We start from the raw sequence: 18891 nt of genomic DNA, 5'->3' as shown, positions 1-18891 counted from the left end.
TATAGCCTTCTAAAGAGAAACTAAAAATTGAAATTAAATTTGCTTAAGTGTAATCAGAAACCCACTATCTACACACAAACTAAAAAGGTGTCACTGAATAAGGAATTCTGTTCATTTAACTATATTTGATTTTAAGTTTCATACTATGCAAAAATATTAAACAAGTATTGAAATGATGATTAAAGTGGATTGGGGAATTGTTTATGGATTAATTTTGCTTATGATCCTCATTGAAAATATAGAGTTGTCTTTCTAAAACTGCTGTATTCTAATTACTACAGGAAGCAAGGTTTGTAAAAGGAAAAGAAAACTACATGGGGAATGAGAAGACCCTAAGATGGAATTCCAGCTCTGCTCTAAACTAACTTCCTATGAAAGCCTGGATAAGTCACTCTCTTTGGAACCCTATTTCTGCATCAGTTAGAGGAAGAATGGGCCAAAGTCTTTAAGAGCCAGTATTCTAGATCTCTAAATCTTGACTTTCCTAAGCAGACATGTCAGACATTCCACAATAGGTGGAAATCTGCCTCCACCATAGTTGATAAAGATGAAAAAAAATCAAAATGTATTACAGGGCCTGAAATGTCAGAATACTGGTAGGCTTTTAGATTGAATATGATCCCCCTATGCCACTTACTTCATGACCAAAGTATATTAAATAACATCTTGAAGCAACAATTTAATATTAATTTTATAATTTATACACAGCCATTTCCTTGGACAGGACATACTCTCACTTCTCTCAAAGGAAATCTATCTAAACTTTAAAAGTGTGAAGTTTAAATTAAAAAAAGCATTGCACATTCAAGAACAATCTCAAATAGACCAAGAAGAACAAGCCAGTTTCTAGACAATGAAATTGTATTGGGTCCAGATTAAAGTTATACATTATGACTAGCAAAGGACTTCACTCATCAGAGCAACCAGGATTATTTGTGGAATGACTAATGTAGTCATAAGCAAGCATATCACAACAGACTATTGAGATCACACATCTGCTCAACTGGGTTGTCATTTACTACAACAAATCTGTACTACAATGTAAATTTCAGTGTTCTCCATACAGCCCTTTAGAAGAATGGTTCCCAAATGCCTGATGGGGCAGGCTGGCAGTATGCCCTAGGAGTGTTTTTTATGCCTAGACAACTGGTTTGCAAGTCTGGGATCTAGCTAAGGGACTTATTTTTGGTTTTAATCCTTCACAGGTAATGATGATATATCGCCAGGTTAGGAAATCAATGCACAGTGAACAAAAAATAACTGCAAAAAATATTTGTGAGTCTAGGAGTAAATCCCAGAGAACTATATTGTAAAAGCAAGTAGAGACTGTCAATATGGACAGAAAGGTCACCATTATGACTTTAGATCATTTTATCTTAATTTTAGCAAACGATTCATCATGTTCTATTCTAGCACTGATGCCTATTTATCTTAATTCCTGAAAAAATTTACTGCAAATGTATCTACCGTCCCCAGCAATGAGACATAGAGAGTAGGTAAAAATGTAAATAGGTTTTTGTTCCTTTTCTGCCAAAAGCTTGTAGAAGTCCATATTAAATCCCAGTTCCAAATGGAGTTAGGGTAACTCAATGAAAATCTTGGGGCAGGAAAAAAAAAAAATCTCCAAATTTTCACCTTTCAGATAAAAATGTGCAAATTTCGCCAAATGTTTAAGAAAAAATTAATGAGCAAAACTTCTTCATCAAGCTACTTTTGTATAGGCAAGTCACATGGACATACCATATACTTCTTTTGGATTGAAGCTTTAAGATATTTACATATCCTAGGGTAATATAGTTATCAAAACTAAAAGTAGTGGCAAGAAGTCTGTTAGCAGTCTCAGACTAGCTCCAGAGTGTTGCCAGAAGTCACTCTAAGTCATAAGTGAGACTGAGAGGCCCCTGCTTCCATAGAAAGAAGCAGTACAATTTCTGAAGGGGAAGAAATGTAGAACTCTTGTTAAACAGATACTGCTGGCTTTTCCACTTAAGGGAAAGATGAGCTAGTTTTTTAAAAAGATGAAAAATAACTTTTTACCACAAGATCTTCCAGAGAAGAGCCATCACTGATAACAAGGTCATTAAATTGGTCTTGGATTTGGTCCATAGTTTGTGGGAGATCTCGAGCTGGAATAAACCACTCATGTTCCTCTTCTTCTTCCAGCATTTCTTGGAAACAGCGTTCAATAAATTCTTCTTCCCATAACTCCTCTTCTATCTGGATTTATAATAAATAAAGCATCACTGATAGCACACTTGGTAATGTGTCACTAGGAATGTGTCACTAGGAATGATTTAAAATATCCTGAATTAAGGCATTTAAGGTGTGCCTGGGTGGCTCAGTTGGCTGAGCATCCAACTCTTGATTTTGGCTCAGGTCATGATCCCAGGGTTGTAGGATTGAGCTCTCTGCACTGGGCTCCGTGCTGGACGTGGAGCCTGCTTAGGTTAGGATTCACTCTCTTCCTCTGCCCCTCACCAGCTCATGTGCATGCTTCCTCTCTCAAAAAAAAAAAACAAACAAAAAAACAAACAAAAAAAACAGAAACAAGAAAAGCAATTTAAAGCATTTAAAAACACACTATTTTAACCTTCTTCTCTGCTCCTGTGCCAAGAAAAAAAAACGTTTACTGTAAGACTAGGGAGGATCTGTTTAAGGTTTTGCTGTCTTTATGTGTAGTAGCAGAAAGTGGGGAAGTATTAAATAAAGGAGTGCTTTCACTGAGGAATGCCTATTGGAATTACTTGTGATACTTTACAACTGCGAAAACCCTAAACCCAACCAAAAATGACTAAAATTCTGTACAGGGTAGGGTCAAGGCATGGGTAATTAAAAACAAATCCAAACTAACAAAAACAGCCCAAATGATTCTCACTGAATTAAGACTACACTGTTTTACTCCAGAATATCCATTACTGGATATGGTGAAATCCAGCTGACTACTGATTACCAAAGCCATGATCAGGGAGGAACTAGACAAAACATGGGAACAGATGCCAGAAATATGGAAATAAAAGACAACATTCATCAATGTCTGAGCATTCTCTAAAGAGAACAGTGGTGGCAGATTTTCAGGCTCATCAGATTGAGAACCTCAGGTGAAACACAACACAATTCTGTACCCTAGTAGCTAGGACTATCTCCTCCTGCTTTCTACTCTTTTAACAGCAATCTGATTGGTGCATGGCAATGGATTCCAAACCTAACTGTACACTGGAACCAACTTTATTTTTTTAAGTTTTATTTTCAAGTAGTCTCTACACCCAATATGGGGCTCGAACTCACAACCCTGAGATCAAGAGTCGCATGATCCACCAAATAAACCATCTAGTTGCACCCCATCTTGGAGCTTTTAAAAAACAAGTTTCGGGGCGCCTGGGTGGCTCAGTCGGTTAAGCGTCCGACTTCAGCTCAGGTCACGATCTCGCGGTCCGTGAGTTCGAGCCCCGCATCGGGCTCTGGGCTGATGGCTCAGAGCCTGGAGCCTGCTTCTGATTCTGTGCCTCCCTCTCTCTCTGCCCCTCCCCCGTTCATGCTCTGTCTCTCTGTCTCAAAAATAAATAAACGTTAAAAAAAAAATTAAAAAAAAAAAGTTTCCTAGGCTCTACCCTAGTCCTCCTGAATAAGAATATCTGGGGTGGAATGCTGAAAAAACCTCCCTAAATTATTTCATTGAGCAGATAAACCTGGTAGTAATCAGCATCCAAATAAAAGAGGATTAGTGGCACATTAATTCATATATTTCATATATAAGGGATGAAATAAAACAAGCTTCAGGGTCAAGTACTGAGGGCTGTTATGGGCTACAAAAGAGAGTATGTTTGTACATAAAACTAACTTGTCTGTTGAATTCCTCTTCATTTTCCATCCACATGTACTCTGCAAATGGATTGTCATCTTCATGAGAATGACCATTAATAATCACATCTTCATTGATGATGCTTGGGCTAGTACTGCTGCGACTTGGATCTTTCATGGTTGGCGTTAGTTGTCGTTTTTAACCTTAAAAGAAAAACAATAGTTAATTGTGTTAGTCATTCTTTCGGTTCTTAGTGAGCAGCTATTATCTCCAGGAATCGTGGTTAGGTATTATATGCACATGATGTATTAAGGCACATGATAAACCAAGCAAGTGGAAAGTTTAATTTTTTTTTTTTTTCTCAAATGATCTCAATATTTAAGAAAGTGCTGAGAATAGCCTAGATTCATCTAGTGCTTTCTGGTAACAGCAAATGACAGTAATCAACAGCTTGAACGTAATTCCCAAATCAACCAATTTTTTAAATACTGGATATCTCTTGCTTTATTTATTTTTTTTTTTAATTTTTTTTCAACATTTATTTATTTTTGGGAGAGAGACACAGCATGAATGGGGGAGGGGCAGAGAGAGAGGGAGACACAGAATCGGAAACAGGCTCCAGGCTCTGAGCCATCAGCCCAGAGCCCGACGCGGGGCTCGAACTCACGGACCGCGAGATCGTGACCTGGCTGAAGTCGGACGCTCAACCGACTGCGCCACCCAGGCGCCCCAAGGATATCTCTTGCTTTATAAAACAAGCATGGTCTGGAAGATCTAAATCAAGTGACTTTATGAAAAGCAAATTCTACTTTTAACAGGTGATATTAAAAAGCTCAGAGATTGCAAATGAAAACAGACTTTTAATAACCTCTTAGTTCCTCAGTCCCAAGGTAAAGAATGCTGTGGATCTCTAGACTTCATACCACACTCTCTATTTGCTTTGTATCTCTGGGTCCATGTCGAATTTCTCCATGTCTGGATCTGTCCACTGTACAATGATTTTCAAGCCAAGTAATCTCATATATATGTGTGTGTGTGTGTATATATATATATATAAATCTCATATATATGTGTGTGTGTGTGTGTGTATATATATATATATATATGCGCGTGCTATTCTTCTTTTTTTTTTTTTTTTTTAGAAAGAGAGCACAAGCTGGGGAGAGGCGCAGAGAGAGAGGAAGAGAGAGAATCTTATGCAAGTGGCTCAATCCCATGACCTGGGACCATGACCTGAGCTGAAACCAAGAGATGAACTCTCAACTGACAGAGCCACCCAGGTGCATCTATTTTTAAAGTTTGTTTAGAGAGAGAGAGACAGAGAGAGACAGAGAGAGAGAGAGAGAGAGAGAGGGAGAGGTAATGAATGAATCCCAAGCAGGTTCCACACTCCGTGCTGAGCCCAACTTTGGGCTCAATCTCACAACTGTCAACAGCTGGATGGTTAAGTGACTGAGCCACCCAGGTGCCCCAATATGCATGCTTTTAAATGAGAGAGTTTATCTACAGACTGCTTTTTAAACTGCTTTACTACCTTCACAGTATGTAATAAGCTTTTCCATGCAAGTTTCTGAAACTCCCCTGCTGACAGAAAAACTTCCAGACTAACTCAAAATGAAATATCCAAACAGAAAAACGACAGCCCGCTTCAGATCCTCTGTTCCCCCTCTCTCTGCCCCTCCCGTTTTCTCTTTCCAAAACAAAACAAAAACAAACAACTTTATTAAAAAAAAAAAAAAGAAAGAAAGAAATATGACAGAACACCAGATTCACAGCAAAGGGTACATCAAGAAAACGTTACTTTGGGAAGCAGGAGGTTTTATTATTAATATTAACCTCAGCATTCAAGGCAGAAGATAAAACTCATCACGATAGTCAGGATGAGGGGGATGTCCTATAAGAATGTGCAAACTGTACCTCAAATGAAGCTCCCTAATTTTCCTCCTTGTCTCTCTCATCTCCTCCATGAACCGTTCCATATCATCAGCAACTCCATCTATCATATCAAGGTTACTGACAAGCCTATTGGGCATATCCTGTCTAACATCATGGGCAGGTGAGGCCCAACCTGTTCTAATATTTCCTCCAAGCTCCTGGCCTTCACCACTTCCCAAAGGATGGGCTTCTTCTTTATTCTGCACTGCAGCCTGCTTTTCTCCTATGCTTTCCTGGGAGACCTTTTCCATGTTGAGATTTCTTTTCCTGCTTCCCCTTCCTACAGGGATCAGAAGCAGTCTTCCTCTCTTAGCCTTGAAATTTGCTGCACCAATGGACCTAAAGACCTGTTATGGATAAGTCAGCTTCTATGACTTCTTCCTTCCCAGGGCTATAGACTCACCCACCTTCACAGCAACAGCAAGCAGGTGCACAGCCACAAAGGACTACCAGACTCCAACTAGTTCAAGCATCTAATCTCTTTCTATGTGAGTAAAAACACAACAATATCTAATACAGTAGACTGGGTTTCTTATATACTATTCATTAAATGATAACATGATCTAAACCAGCTGATACACTGCTGGCTAAAAGTGTAAAACTTAAGGGTCAGATTCTACAATATTCTACCAATTCATTAAGTATGAAATTGCTAAAAATGAGTTTACATGAGTCACTTGTACATAAATTCAAACAGCAGCGTGACCTGTGCCAAAGGAAGAAATCAGCATACCTAATATGAGAATAGAGTTTAAAAAACTTCAGGTGTTCTTACTCCAGTTATAATCAAGAAAAACACTAAAAACTAAAACATCCTACCACAAATAGTTTTTTCCTTGGGTAAGGTTCAGGGAGCACTTGCTCTATATGTATTGCCAGTCCTAATTCATTATTTTTTTTAAACTTTTTTATCAAAGATATTCATTCTCTGTTTTCTGTCCTGTCTGCTTTTATAGTGCCTTCTATTATTTTCATTCTACCCACACCTTAGCACATAAATCTCAGTCTGTCTCTGCTTCTCTTTCACATGTATACAATAATAAATAACTAGGGCAGCAGTTCTTAGTAACTTATATTTGAGGACCTCTTAACAAATACAGATGTCACTACCATGATGCTACTGTCAGTAGTATTCAGTATTTCAGAAAATACCTGTGTGTTTCAGGATATAAACACCCCAGCCCCAGCTTAAGAGACTAAATTCACATTATATGAATAGTATGAGTTTTCATTATACATACGTACTCTTAAGGTTAAGTCCATAAAAGGAATCTAAGAAAGGGGCAACTGGCTAGTTTAGTCAGTAAAGCATGTGACTCTTGATCTCGGGGTTGTGAGTTTGAGCCCCACACTGGGCTGTCTGTTGTCAGCGCAGAGCCTGCTTTGGATCCTCTGTCACCCCCTCTATTGACCTCTCCCCGACTTGCATGCATGTGCTCTCAAAAAAATAGCAAAACAAGGGCACCTGGGTGGCACAGTCGGTTAAGCGTCCAACTTCGGCTCAGGTCATGATCTCACAATCTTGTGAGTTCAAGCCCCGCACTGGGCTCTGTGCTGACAGCTCAGAGCCTCAAGCCTGCTTCTGATTCTAGGTCTTCCTCTCTTTCTGCCCCTCTCCTGCTTGTGCTCTCTCTCAAAAATAAACATTAAAAAAATAAAATGTCTCTTTAAAAAAAATTAAATAAATATGCCTCTGTAATCAAATTATATCTACATGTAAAGGCAATCTATTTTTTTTTTTAAAGTCCATTCAATTTATGAGCACAAGCTTATGTAAACCATGAAAAATGTGCTCAGGAAATTCTATAGTCTGAGAATCCCAAAGGACTCCCCTCTCTCTTTGATGCCTACCAGTAAACAAAGAAAATATCAACAGTGCTTAGCAAAAAGGGCCCAATCCCTGTATTTGACAAGGCTCTAGGTCAGCTTTTTTGCTCATTATCACTTCATCAAACAAGCTGTGGCTTTGGCATACATCCTAGAGAAAGAGTCCATAAAGGACTAAATAAAACTATTTTATTAAGCAATATTTGGGAAACAAATCATAACTGAAACCAAAAAGAACAAACTGTAGCCCAAACACTAATCTTGTATCTTAGACAGCTGAGGGAAGGAACAACTGCTGACCAAATTTCTGGCTACAGCCAGCCAGGTGAAAGCCAGAGGGGTAAGGATCATTTTCTTTCAGAATGTTGACAACTTACAATTATTGAACATAAGGTATTCTAATATAACGTGATGTATCAAATTTTAAATTTTTTTCTATGACTTGTTCTTGACCCTTCTTGGACCACATTCTTCATACTGGATCCTCTGCATGTTCTGCTGTTTTTAAAAACTGGGTATAGGATGGGGTGCTTGGGTGGCTGAGTCGGTTGAGTGTCTAACTCCAGCTCAGGTCATGATCTCATGATTCGTGGGTTCGAGCCCCATGTTGGGCTCTGTGCTTACAACTTGGAGCCTGGAGTCTGTTTCAGATTCTGTGTCTCCCTCTCTCTCTCTGCCCCTCCCCAACTCACACTCTGTCTCTCTCTCAAAAAGTAAACATTAAAAAAAAAAACAAACCAACAACTGCGTATAGGATCACCTAGTTGGCTCAGTTCATAGAGCATGTGACTCTTAATCTTGGGGTCCTGAGTTCAAGCCCCATGCTAGGTATAGAGCTTATTAAAAAAAAATTGGGGAGGGGGCACCTGGGTGGCACAGTCAGTTATACGTCTGACTTTGGCTCAGGTCATGATACATAGTTTGTGAGTTCAAGCTCTGCATTGGGCTCTGTGCTGACAGCTCAGAGCCTGGAGTCTACTTCTGATTCTGTGTCTCCCTCTCTCTCTCTGGCCCTCCCCTGCTCATGCTCTCTCTTTCTCTCAAAAATAAATATTTTTTTAAAAATTGGGTATATAGCCCAAATACCATAAAATTTATGATTTTATTTTTTTAATATGAAATTTATTGTCAAATTGGTTTCCATACAACACCCAGTGCTCATCCCAACAGGTGCCCTCCTCAATACCCATCACCCACCCGTCATCAACCCTCGGTTTGTTCTCAGTCTCTAAGTCTCTTAAGGTTTGCCTCCCTCCCTAACTTTTTTTTCTCCCGTTCCCTCCCCCATGGTCTTCTGTTAAGTTTCTCAGGATCCACATAAGAGTGAAAACAAATGGTATCTGTCTTTCTCTGTATGACTTATTTCACTTAGCATAACACTCTCCAGTTCCATCCATGTTACTACAAAAGGCCATATTTCATTCTTTCTCATTGCCACGTATTCCATTGTGTATATAAATTTATGATTCTAAAGTGTCGGATTGGCATTTGTTAAAAACAGTTAAAGGCAAATATAGCAGCCAAAGCCACCTAGGGCAAGGAAGAAGAGATGTGGCAAACAAAACACCAAGAAAAAAGCATGGGAAAAAAGATGGGTGAAGTAAATACTTTGGGCATAAGGGCTTTGAAAAACTCCTGCATATTCTAGGGAACCAAGGCCCTGGGCAAGTCCAATGCTGAGAGCATGCTCAGAAAAGACCTGAGGGGTGCCTGGATGGCTCAGTCAGTTAAGCGTCTGACTCTTGATTTCAGCTCAGGTCATGATCTCATGGTTCGTGATATAGAGCCCTATGTCAGCCTCTGTAGTGACAGCACGGAGTCTGCATGGAATTATCTCTCTCCTCCTCTCTCTCTGCCCCTCCCGCAAGTACTCTCTCTCTCAAAATAAATAAATAAACATTAAAAAAAAAAGACCTGTGAAGGCCCTATACTCTGGCTGACCTTCAGTATATGCACATAAAATGAGGGCTAAGAAAGCTGTGAACTGCTTGAGTGTTGAAGGTATGCCTCAACATAAACAAGAATCTACCTACAAAGACTGAATTTTTTTGTTCATAGGTATTTAAGAAACATTGTATTTAAAAAAAATTTTTTTAACGTTTATTTATTTTTGAGAGAGAGAGGGAGGGAATGGAGGAGGGGCAGAGACAAAGAGGGAGACACAGAATCCAAAGCAGGCTCCAGGCTCCGAGCTGTCAGCAAAGAGCCCGACGCAGGGCTCGGACTCATAAACCACAAGATCATGACCTGAGCCACAGTCAGACACTTAACCGACTGTGCCACCCGGGCACCCAAAGAAAAATCTTTTAAAGATTTTTATTTTATTCTATTTTAAGCAATCTCTACACCCAACGTGGGGCTTTAATTCACAACTCCAAGATGAAGAGTTGCATGCTGTACAGACAGAGCCAGCCAGGGACCTCAGAAAATCTCTTTTTAAATAACTATCTGACCACTAAGCTAAAAGGCTTCAACGGCCATACACATACAGAAAGAACTCAAACTTTTATAAAATTAGTTCAGAAAAATCACTAAACAGATCAATAACAAGCAGAACAAAAACCCTGCGGAAAGGAGAATCTGATTTTTAATGGCACTACATTATAATATTAATGTCCAGTTTTCAACAAAAATGAGGAGTCATGAAAAGAAGAAATATGGCCTATACACAGGAAAAAACAAACTTCCTTGAGGAAGCCTAGACATTGGACTTATAAGACTTTACATCAAGTACAAAATAACTAAAGGAAACCATAATAAAGAGGTCTCATCAAATAGAGAGTATCAGGAGTGATGGGATGGCTCAGTCAGTTAAGTGTCTGTTGGTTTGGCTCAGGTCATGATCTCATAGTTTGTGGGTTCAAGCCCTATATCCGGCTCTGTGAAGACAGTGCAGCATCTGCTTGGGATTCTCCCTCTCTCTCTGCCAGTCCCCTGCTAGTGCTGTCTCTCTCAAAATAAACAAACAAACATTAAATAAAGGTGGGGGGTCACCTGGGTGGCTCAGTTGGTTAAATGTCTGACTCTTGATTTCAGCTTGAGTTGTGATCCTGCGGCCGTGGTATCAAGCCCTGCATTGGGCTCTGCACTGAGCAAGAGCCTGCTTGCGAGTCTCTCTCTCTGTCCCTCTCTGCCCCTCCCCTGCTCATGTGCTCTCTCTCAAAATAAATAAACATGAAAAAAATAGAGAATATCAATATAGAAAAATTATTAAAAAGAAACCAAATGGAATTTCTGGAGTTGAAAAGTACAATAACTGAAATGAAAAATTTATCAAAGGATTACAACAGATTTGATCAAGGAGAAAAAAAATCAGCAAATTTAAAGATAAATCAATTGACATTAATGAGCTTTGGGAGGGAAGTAAAACAATGAAGAATAATGAACAGAACCTTAGAGACCAGTGGGCAACTATCATACAAATAATGGGACTCTCAGAAGAAGACAAGGGGCCAGAAAAAATATTTTAAGAAATAACGGCCTCTTGGGATGCCTGTCTGGCTCAGTCAGTGAAGCCTGGGACTCTTGGTCTCAGGGTTGTGGGTTTGAGCCTGCATTAAGTGTAGAGATTGATTAAAAATATATACATATATATATTTTTTAAGAGAGAATAAGTAAGCAGGGGAAGAGGGGCAGAGGGAGAGAGAAAGAATCCCAAGCAGGCTCCATGCTCAGCACAGAGCCCGACGTGGGGCTTGATCCCATGACCCTGGGACCACAACCTGAGCCGAAATCAAGAAACAGACGACTGACTGAGCCACCCAGGTGCCCCTAAAAATAAAACCTTTAAAAAAAGAAAATAGTGACCCCAAACTCCTCACACTTGATAACAAATCTGTATGTATTACTCTACATATCCAAAAGCTCAACAAATTCCATGCAGTATAAACTCAAAATGATCCACAATTAAGACACATTATAATCAAATTACTGAAAGACAAAGAGAAGAGATTATCTGCAATACAAGTGTCTCTTTAATACAAGGAATCCTCAAAACAAGATTAACAGTTGATTTCACATTAGAAACCACAGAGGCCAGGGGTGCCTGGGTGGCTCAGTAGGTTAAGCATCTGACTCTTGATTTTGGCTCCGGTCAAGATCTCATGGTTCGTGAGTTTGAGCCTGTGTCAGGCTCCGCACTGGCAGTGAGGAGCCTGCCTGGGATTCTCTCTCTCAAAAATAAAATTAAAAAAAAAAAAGAAAAGATAAATATTTACAAACCAAGATACAAGAGTCAAAGTGTAGAATATCAAAGGGAATTTTTAAAAGACAAAAAACATTATTTTCAAACAAGTGACAAGAAAAATCATATTCTCAGTAATAAAAAGCAAAAAACTAAACTGAAAGAAAACTGCTAGAATGCCAGACCCTGGCAGAAAACAGCTTACAAACATAAATGAACTAGAATATTTCCATTGTTATTATTCAGGAATAGTTTGAATAATAAGAATGATGGGATCCTGACATACGAATCTAAAGTTACATGGGCTCAGTGCTCTTAAAATATCTTTAACAACCTTTAATTTTGTTTTTCTTGTTATGATTAGTGTATTCAGGTTTTTTACCTCTTTGGTTAATTACAGTAATTTATATTTCATTAAAATTTCATTTTCTCCGCAATTTTAATTTTGTTATAAAATTGCAAAGAATGTAACTATTCTAACTTGTTTCATTACATATAATTTGATTATATGTTCCTTTTCCTCATTTAGAGATTTATCTTAGAAAAAAAACTCCAGGTTTGCAATGTGCATACCCGTGAGTCTAATAAACTCTTCCTATATATGTATTAAGAGGAAGATCTGTGCATTTCAAATGCACAGAATCTCTGAGAACATATAAAACAGAGAAGCAAATCATATCTGATAAGGAACTTGTATTTAGAATATATAAAGAACTATTACAACTCAATAAAAATGACACAATTTAAAAATGGGCAAACAACAGTTTTCCAAAGAACATACAAATATCAATAAATACATGAAAAAATACTCAAAATCATTAATCGTGGGGGAAATGCAAATCAAAATCACAATGGGATGCCACTTTACACTAGAATGGCTGTAATAAAAAAAGATAAGTATTGGTGAAAACGTGGAGAAATTGGAACCTTCGTTTACTGCTGATGGGCATGTTAAAATGATGCAGCTGATTTGAAAAAGTCTAGCAGTTCCTCAAAAGATTAAACATGGAACCCGATATTTATACTAAGTATACATCCAAGAGAAATGAAAATATATGCCCTACACAAAACTTGTACACAAATTTCCATATCAGTATTATTCATAATAGCCAAAAAGTGAATAAAACCCAGTGGTCCACCAATTGATAAATACTATGTGGTATCTCCATACAACAGAATATTATTTGACAATGAAAAGAAATGAAATACTTGATACATGCTGTATCATGGATGAACACTGAAAACATTATGCTAAGTGAAAGAAGCCAGTCACAAAGCACTACATACTGTATGACACCTAAGGAGTATGAGGTTTCTTTCTGGGGTAACAAAAATGTTCTAAAATTGTGGTAATGGATGCACAACTCTCTGAATATCCTAAAAACAACTCTACTGTATACTTTAAATGAGTTACAGGCAGTGAATTATAGCTCAGTAAGAACTGTTAAGGGGCGCCTGGGTGGCTCAGTTGGTTAAGCATCCGACTTCAGCTCAGGTCATGATGTCACGGTCCATGAGTTCCAGCCCCATGTCAGGCTCTGTACTGACAACTCAGAGCCTGGATCCTGTTTCAGATTCTGTCTCCCTCTTTCTGCCCCTCTCCCACTTGCACTCTGTCTCTGTCTCTCAAAAATAAACAAACATTAAAGAAGAAAAAAAAAGAACTGTCAAAAAACAACACTCAATGCCTACAGAGATAACTGGGTGGGGAGAGACACTGTTACATTCATCCATTGAATTTTGAATGGATACCTATTAAAAATTCAATTTTAATAAACAAAGCCCCTACTTTAATTCATTTTTTCTACATATTTTTATTTTATCAATTTGTTTTTTCACTTTATTTTCCCTTCACTAAATTTCTACCAATTTGTTACTCTGATTTTTAAGTCGACAAACGTGTTTATTTTCAACCTTCCATTTAATAAATGATTTGTATCTATAAATTTTCCATGTATTTTGAATTTAGTTCTCATCAAGTTTAGGTATTTACAAATTATTTAATTTATAATGAGCCAGAGATTATTTCGAAGAATATTTTTACATTTCCAAATGGTTCTTTTGTTTACCCTTTGATTCCCTGATTTCTAGTTTGACTTCATTATGTTATAAAATGTAGCCAGTGAAGCACCTAGGTGGTTCAGTCAGTTAAGTCTGACTTAGCTCATAAGATCATGGTTAGTGGGTTCAAACCACAAATCAGGCTCTGTGCTGACAGTTCAGAGCCTGGAGCCTGCTTCAGATTCTGTGCCTCTCTCTGTCTCTCTGCTCCTCCCCTGCTTGTGTTCTCTCTCAAAAATAAATATTTTAAAATGCAGCTAGAAAAACCTTCACTTTTGGGGCTTATTATTGTTTTGTTTGCAGACAACTATGGTTTTTGCAAACCCCTTGGGTCTAAAGAGAGAAATGTGTGACTTCTATTTCTAAGGTACAAAAAAATATGTATTTACATATCTACGTTTATATCTAAATCTAAATATAGATACATAAATGGTCTTTTTTTTTTTTTTACTTAATCTGTTAAATTCTGAAAGTGGTCTATTCAAGTCCTATACTCTAAGAGTTAGACTATTTGAACCAGTCTCAGAGATTTATCATTTTTCATAACTGAAGGTTGGTTTTATGTCTTCCATCATAATTTTTAAATTTTTCTTATACTTTCTCATATTGTATTCCTGTAGTGTTTATTTTCCTATTTTTAGGAACTCTGCATACCAGTGAGTGTAATAAACTCTTATTTTAAAAAATATCAGATTTATTTTCTGTGACTTACAAACTACTAAGGAATCTCAGTTGGTTTTCTCTCCCGTGTCTGAAATATAATCGAGATCAGTACTGTAAGTTTAAGGTGTAGAGCATGATAATGTGACTTACATCTATTGTGAAATTAAAATAGATTTACATAGATTCCTATTCATTAAAAACATGTTCTATACACCTCCAAACAATTCAAGACATTTAGAATGCTTTTCCTTGTTCAGGGTCTCCAACCCAATCCCTGCTCCCAGACAAGGAAAGAACCTTTAGAATGATTTTACTTATCCCATTTCCTTCCTCCCACTCCATCTCCTTTGTTTTGTGGAAATAACTTAAGCAGTGTTAGTTCCATACTGTTTGGTTTTTCTTTAGGTATAGATCTTTTAGAATTTTTTAACCAAACACAATTAACATTATTGTCTATATTTTTACTAGATTATTATCATTGTTTCTTTTATTCACAATCTTCCCCTAACTTGACATCTTTAATATTTCTTCAAAAGGTCATGCAAAAGTATTAATTTCTCAGCTGTTGCATGTCTCAAAATGTCTTTTGCTTTTCTATTTAAATAATATTAAATGGGACAGACTTAGACTTCTGTCTTTTCTATTATCTGCAAAGATTCCAGCTTTCATTGTGTTAGTTTTTCTTTTGCAAAGATCCTGCTCATGGGGCGTGTGGTGGCTTAGTTGGTTAAGCATCTGACTCTTCATTTCAGCTGAGCTCATGATTTCAGGGTTGTAGGATCAAGCCCTGCATCCAGCTCTGAGCTGAGGGTGGAGCCTGCTTGGGATTCTCTCCCTTTCTCTCTCAGCTCCTCCCCTGCTGTCACCCTCTCTCTCTAAAGAAATAAACATTAAAGTAAACAAATAAATAAGGTTTCCAGCAATGTCCATTCTTTTATATTCTTTATGAAATTTTAAATTATAGAAATCTTTTGAGTTTTAGAAACTTCTCCCTAGTTTCATCTCTAAAGTATTCACATTAAAATTCAAATACAGTTCTCTCTTCTTTCCTTAATCTGACTCCACAGACACCTTTTCTTATTCCATTGGACTCTATTTTGAACAATTGTGACTCCTTAACCTTATTTGCATACACACACATTACTATAATTAGTTGTTTCTCCAGCAGTGAAAGAGGATAAAGAAACCTCTGCTTCTGCTTGTTTTCCACTGAAGTTTGTAAGCAGCTTTGAATTTTTTGTTTTAATGTTTGGCAGTATAATGATTAAAAGCAATGGCTCTGGAACCCAAGGGCAAGTTATTTAACCTTTCAGCGTCTCAGATTTCCCATCTATTAAATGGTAATAATAATAGTATCTATGCATAGAGCCCAGCCATAACAGTATTATCTATTTTGGGGCTTATTAAACATTTATAGCAATTAAAGGTTGTTAGAGCAAGGTATAAGGTAAAAAAATCACATGTCCAAAAACCTGTAGGAGTGAAACAATGTGCCGGAAGGAGGACTATAATCGTAATCTTAACAAGGTATAACAAAGGTGATCTGGTGAGAGTAAGGATGGGTCAGCACTGCCTATCATCACTACTGGATAAAAGCTCAAAGAACATCAGAAACACCAGCCTTATTTATAAAAACTGACACAAAAAATAAGCAGAAGGAATTCAAACCTCTATATCCACACTATCGAATGTGGTGGGGCCAACAGCTATGTATGGCTAAATAAAAATAAATTAATTCAAACTCAATAAAATAAAAAATTTAGTTCTTTAGCTGCACTTGCCACATTTCAAATGCTCAACAGACATGTGCTATTAGTACTTATTGGACAGCACTGCTCTAAACAGTAAGGAAATCTAGAACAACAAAAAAAAGACTGTTACTGGAACTGAAACTTAGGCTGTATCACATGCAAATTACTAATGTACCTATGCAAGAGGGTATAGCCTGGGCAACTTTAATCTTGCACTGGGTCCGAAACTAAGATACGCCACTAACAACCTACCAGATCCTGGGTATGTCACTAAACAGTAAAACGGTTAAGAGCACATAATCTCTGGACTACTTGGGTTTGAATTCCAGCTCTTACTAGCTGTGTACACTGGACAAGTTAATTCACATCTCTCACTTGTTAGCTTTATTTTACAGTAGTACTTACCACCTAGGGAGGGTGAAGATTAAATACTTGTAAAAACACTTAGAACAATGCTTGGCATTACTAAGTGCTGTGGAAATATGTGCCTAATAAAATAATTTCTAAAACCTGTATTTCCTCAATTTCAAAATGGGCAAGATAAAACTTGCTCTGCCTTTTTCACAGTTATAATAAAGTCTGTAAATTACAAAAATATGTAAAATCACAAAAGAAAGGGGGCTGAAGCCTTATTTTCTACCTTCTTTCACCTCCCACATTATCAATGAAATTGCTATGCTAACAGCATTTTATAAATGTTTACATTTTCTATTAAAAGTGGAGCATCACTCTCTACAGTCAGAAAGGGGGAAACCTGAATAAGGTGTACAGTGCCTACTGAAGGAAAAGCCTACGATAAACTTACTCTGTTCCAAAGAGGGTAGAGATCATCTACCCTAAGCAGTAATAGACATTATAAAAAAACTCTCTAAGCTCCCAGGACTTTAAACATTACTTCCATTGCTTAACAACCATCCTTTAAAGAAAGAGATAAATAGGCTGTAATTTTTGTAAAGTTACCTATCTTTATTTATCGTAGACACTTATTTGTGAGAAAGAATTGTTTTGTACAAGTTCACAATTAACAAGCAGCATAAACAAGCTAATTTGCCCCAAATATCCTTTCACAAATTGGAATCAGAAGCACAAACCAGCAAACACTGGGAATCATATTTAAATCCTTACAGAAACCTTTTTCTTATTTATAAACGTAACTTGAAAATGCAAACCAACACCTGCTCAACTGCAATTTGTGAAAAACCATGCCACGAGACTACAAGATTTGCCAGCGCACGAAAATGGGAATTTGTCTTCTGTTGTAACGTCAAAAGCTGTCAGCTGTTAGACTTTTTCCCACGGCAAACTGAAAGCCAAATTCTTTCTAGAGTTTGCGGTTTCCATGAGGTGATGGGGCTGCAAAATCAGGGAGTGCAAGACAACAAAAGGAAGCAGAAAAGGCCTCTTTTTGAGTCACCAGAAAATACCACTGCCGGCTGCTTCAACAAATGTTTTGAAAAAACAAACTTCACCGCAAGCCATATAAGTTTAGTGGCAGTGGGGAGTAAGCGTATAGTGGAAGAGAAATTAAAAAGGAGGACCGGAATCCAAGAATGTGATTAGACGGGCCGTTGAAGTTCATATGGTTTCCAATACTCCGGAGCACGGATTCCAGCCCTTCTATCAGGAGCATGGGAAACAATATAACTAACAATAAGGAGTAAGGAAAGGTGAAGAAACGGGAGAAAGCGGATCCGAAAGGTACTGGCCAGTGGACGGTTGTAGAAAGCTCCCCTCGGACGCTCGCCAGCCCGCCAGTCCCTCCGCCCCTCTCTTCCCCAACCCCGGCAACGGGAGGAGCGCGCACGCGCAGCAACTATGGGCTGCGCGTGGCGACGCGCAGGCGTAAACTGGGGAGAAACAATGAGCTTTGTTGCCGAAGCGGCAGTGGGGGGCAGGGGAAAAGGGTACCCAGGGGGAGGTGAAGAAAGTGGAGGGAGGAAGGGGGGCCACGAGAAAGTGCTATCCCGGCAACCCTCGCGCGCTACCGAGGACCCGGATAGAGTGCTGCGAGATCCAAATCATAAATAATAATGACAATGAGAAAAAAAGCGACGGCCATTTCTCAAAGAAGAAAGAGTCTAAGTCGGTCCCAGCTCATCCCTCAGATCCGACTGAAAGACGCAAGGAGTAAGAAAGCCATACAAGGCTTGGTGGCCAACAACCCAGGGGACCCTCAACCGTCGCCAAGGTGCTGTCCCTCGACCGCCGGGGACGCCGCACCCTTCTGGCCGCTCCACCCGAGGGAACCCCTCACCCAGTGCACGGCAGCGGGGACGGCAGCCAACGAATCCGGTCGGCCTCCACGGATCTCCACAGGCAGCGCCGCTCCCCCTCTCGACGCGCGCTTCGCCCGCCGCCTCCCTTCTCCAGTCCAAACAAACACCCCAGCCCGGAAGTGACTTCACTTCCGCCGCCGTCGGCTCCGCCCCCTCGTTCTGTCAACGCTGCTCTCTGAAGCCACTAGAGAGCGCGCGAGAGAACGAGCGACCCCAACGTTCCCTTCATATCCCAGGCTGCACACTTGTGCATGCGCAACGACCTCTTCTGCATACCTGGCACACGGGTATACTGGAAGTCGGGAAATCGTGTCGCATTCTTTCTGGGAGACTGGAGCTGGGCCGAGCCTGTGCCGGACACCCGTCTTTCAAGAATGTTGGCATGCAGTGAGTGGG

At 38.9% G+C, this 18891-nt stretch overlaps 3 protein-coding genes across 8 annotated transcripts in view; 1 reads left to right on the top strand and 2 right to left on the bottom strand.

The window, feature by feature from the left end:
• The window catches only part of SLC23A1 (solute carrier family 23 member 1), a 21170-nt gene extending 14914 nt beyond the window's left edge, over window positions 1–6256 (top strand). For 4 of the 5 annotated variants that reach the window (XM_040444623.1, XM_040444621.1, XM_040444622.1 and 1 more), the window contains one exon: window positions 282–2254. Coding sequence is in view for 1 of the 5 variants with exons in the window: in XM_040444622.1 (XP_040300556.1) it covers window positions 282–325 (44 nt within the window). In the remaining 4 variants the exon portion in view is untranslated. Of the gene's footprint in view, window positions 1–281; window positions 2255–6020 lie in introns of those variants that run through there. The other variant, XM_040444620.1, reaches the window with a different exon arrangement.
• The window catches only part of PAIP2 (poly(A) binding protein interacting protein 2), a 20157-nt gene extending 1266 nt beyond the window's left edge, over window positions 1–18891 (bottom strand). Inside the window, exons 1-3 of one of the 2 annotated variants that reach the window (XM_040444626.1) lie at window positions 18772–18891; window positions 3839–4002; window positions 2038–2217 (exon numbers count right to left, since the gene is read on the bottom strand). In XM_040444626.1, the coding sequence (XP_040300560.1) occupies window positions 2038–2217; window positions 3839–3976 (318 nt within the window). In that variant the 5' untranslated portion in view covers window positions 3977–4002; window positions 18772–18891. Of the gene's footprint in view, window positions 1–2037; window positions 2218–3838; window positions 4003–18473; window positions 18613–18771 lie in introns of those variants that run through there. The other variant, XM_040444624.1, reaches the window with a different exon arrangement.
• Window positions 5543–6030, bottom strand: LOC121010785 (protein BEX5-like). Its single transcript, XM_040444627.1, has one exon. It carries the CDS (start codon window positions 5983–5985, stop codon window positions 5644–5646), a length of 342 nt encoding a protein of 113 aa, XP_040300561.1. The 5' UTR covers window positions 5986–6030; the 3' UTR covers window positions 5543–5643.

The sequence above is a fragment of the Herpailurus yagouaroundi genome, unplaced genomic scaffold (genome assembly GCF_014898765.1).
Source record: "Herpailurus yagouaroundi ecotype Mexico unplaced genomic scaffold, PumYag 192, whole genome shotgun sequence".
Classification (NCBI taxonomy): domain Eukaryota; kingdom Metazoa; phylum Chordata; class Mammalia; order Carnivora; family Felidae; genus Herpailurus; species Herpailurus yagouaroundi.
This window is presented reverse-complemented; position numbering and strand designations above follow the sequence as displayed.

Excerpts from the sequence above, each read along its gene's own strand:
- LOC121010785 (XM_040444627.1), bottom strand. The coding sequence starts at position 5,985 with ATGGAAAAGGTCTCCCAGGAAAGCATAGGAGAAAAGCAGGCTGCAGTG.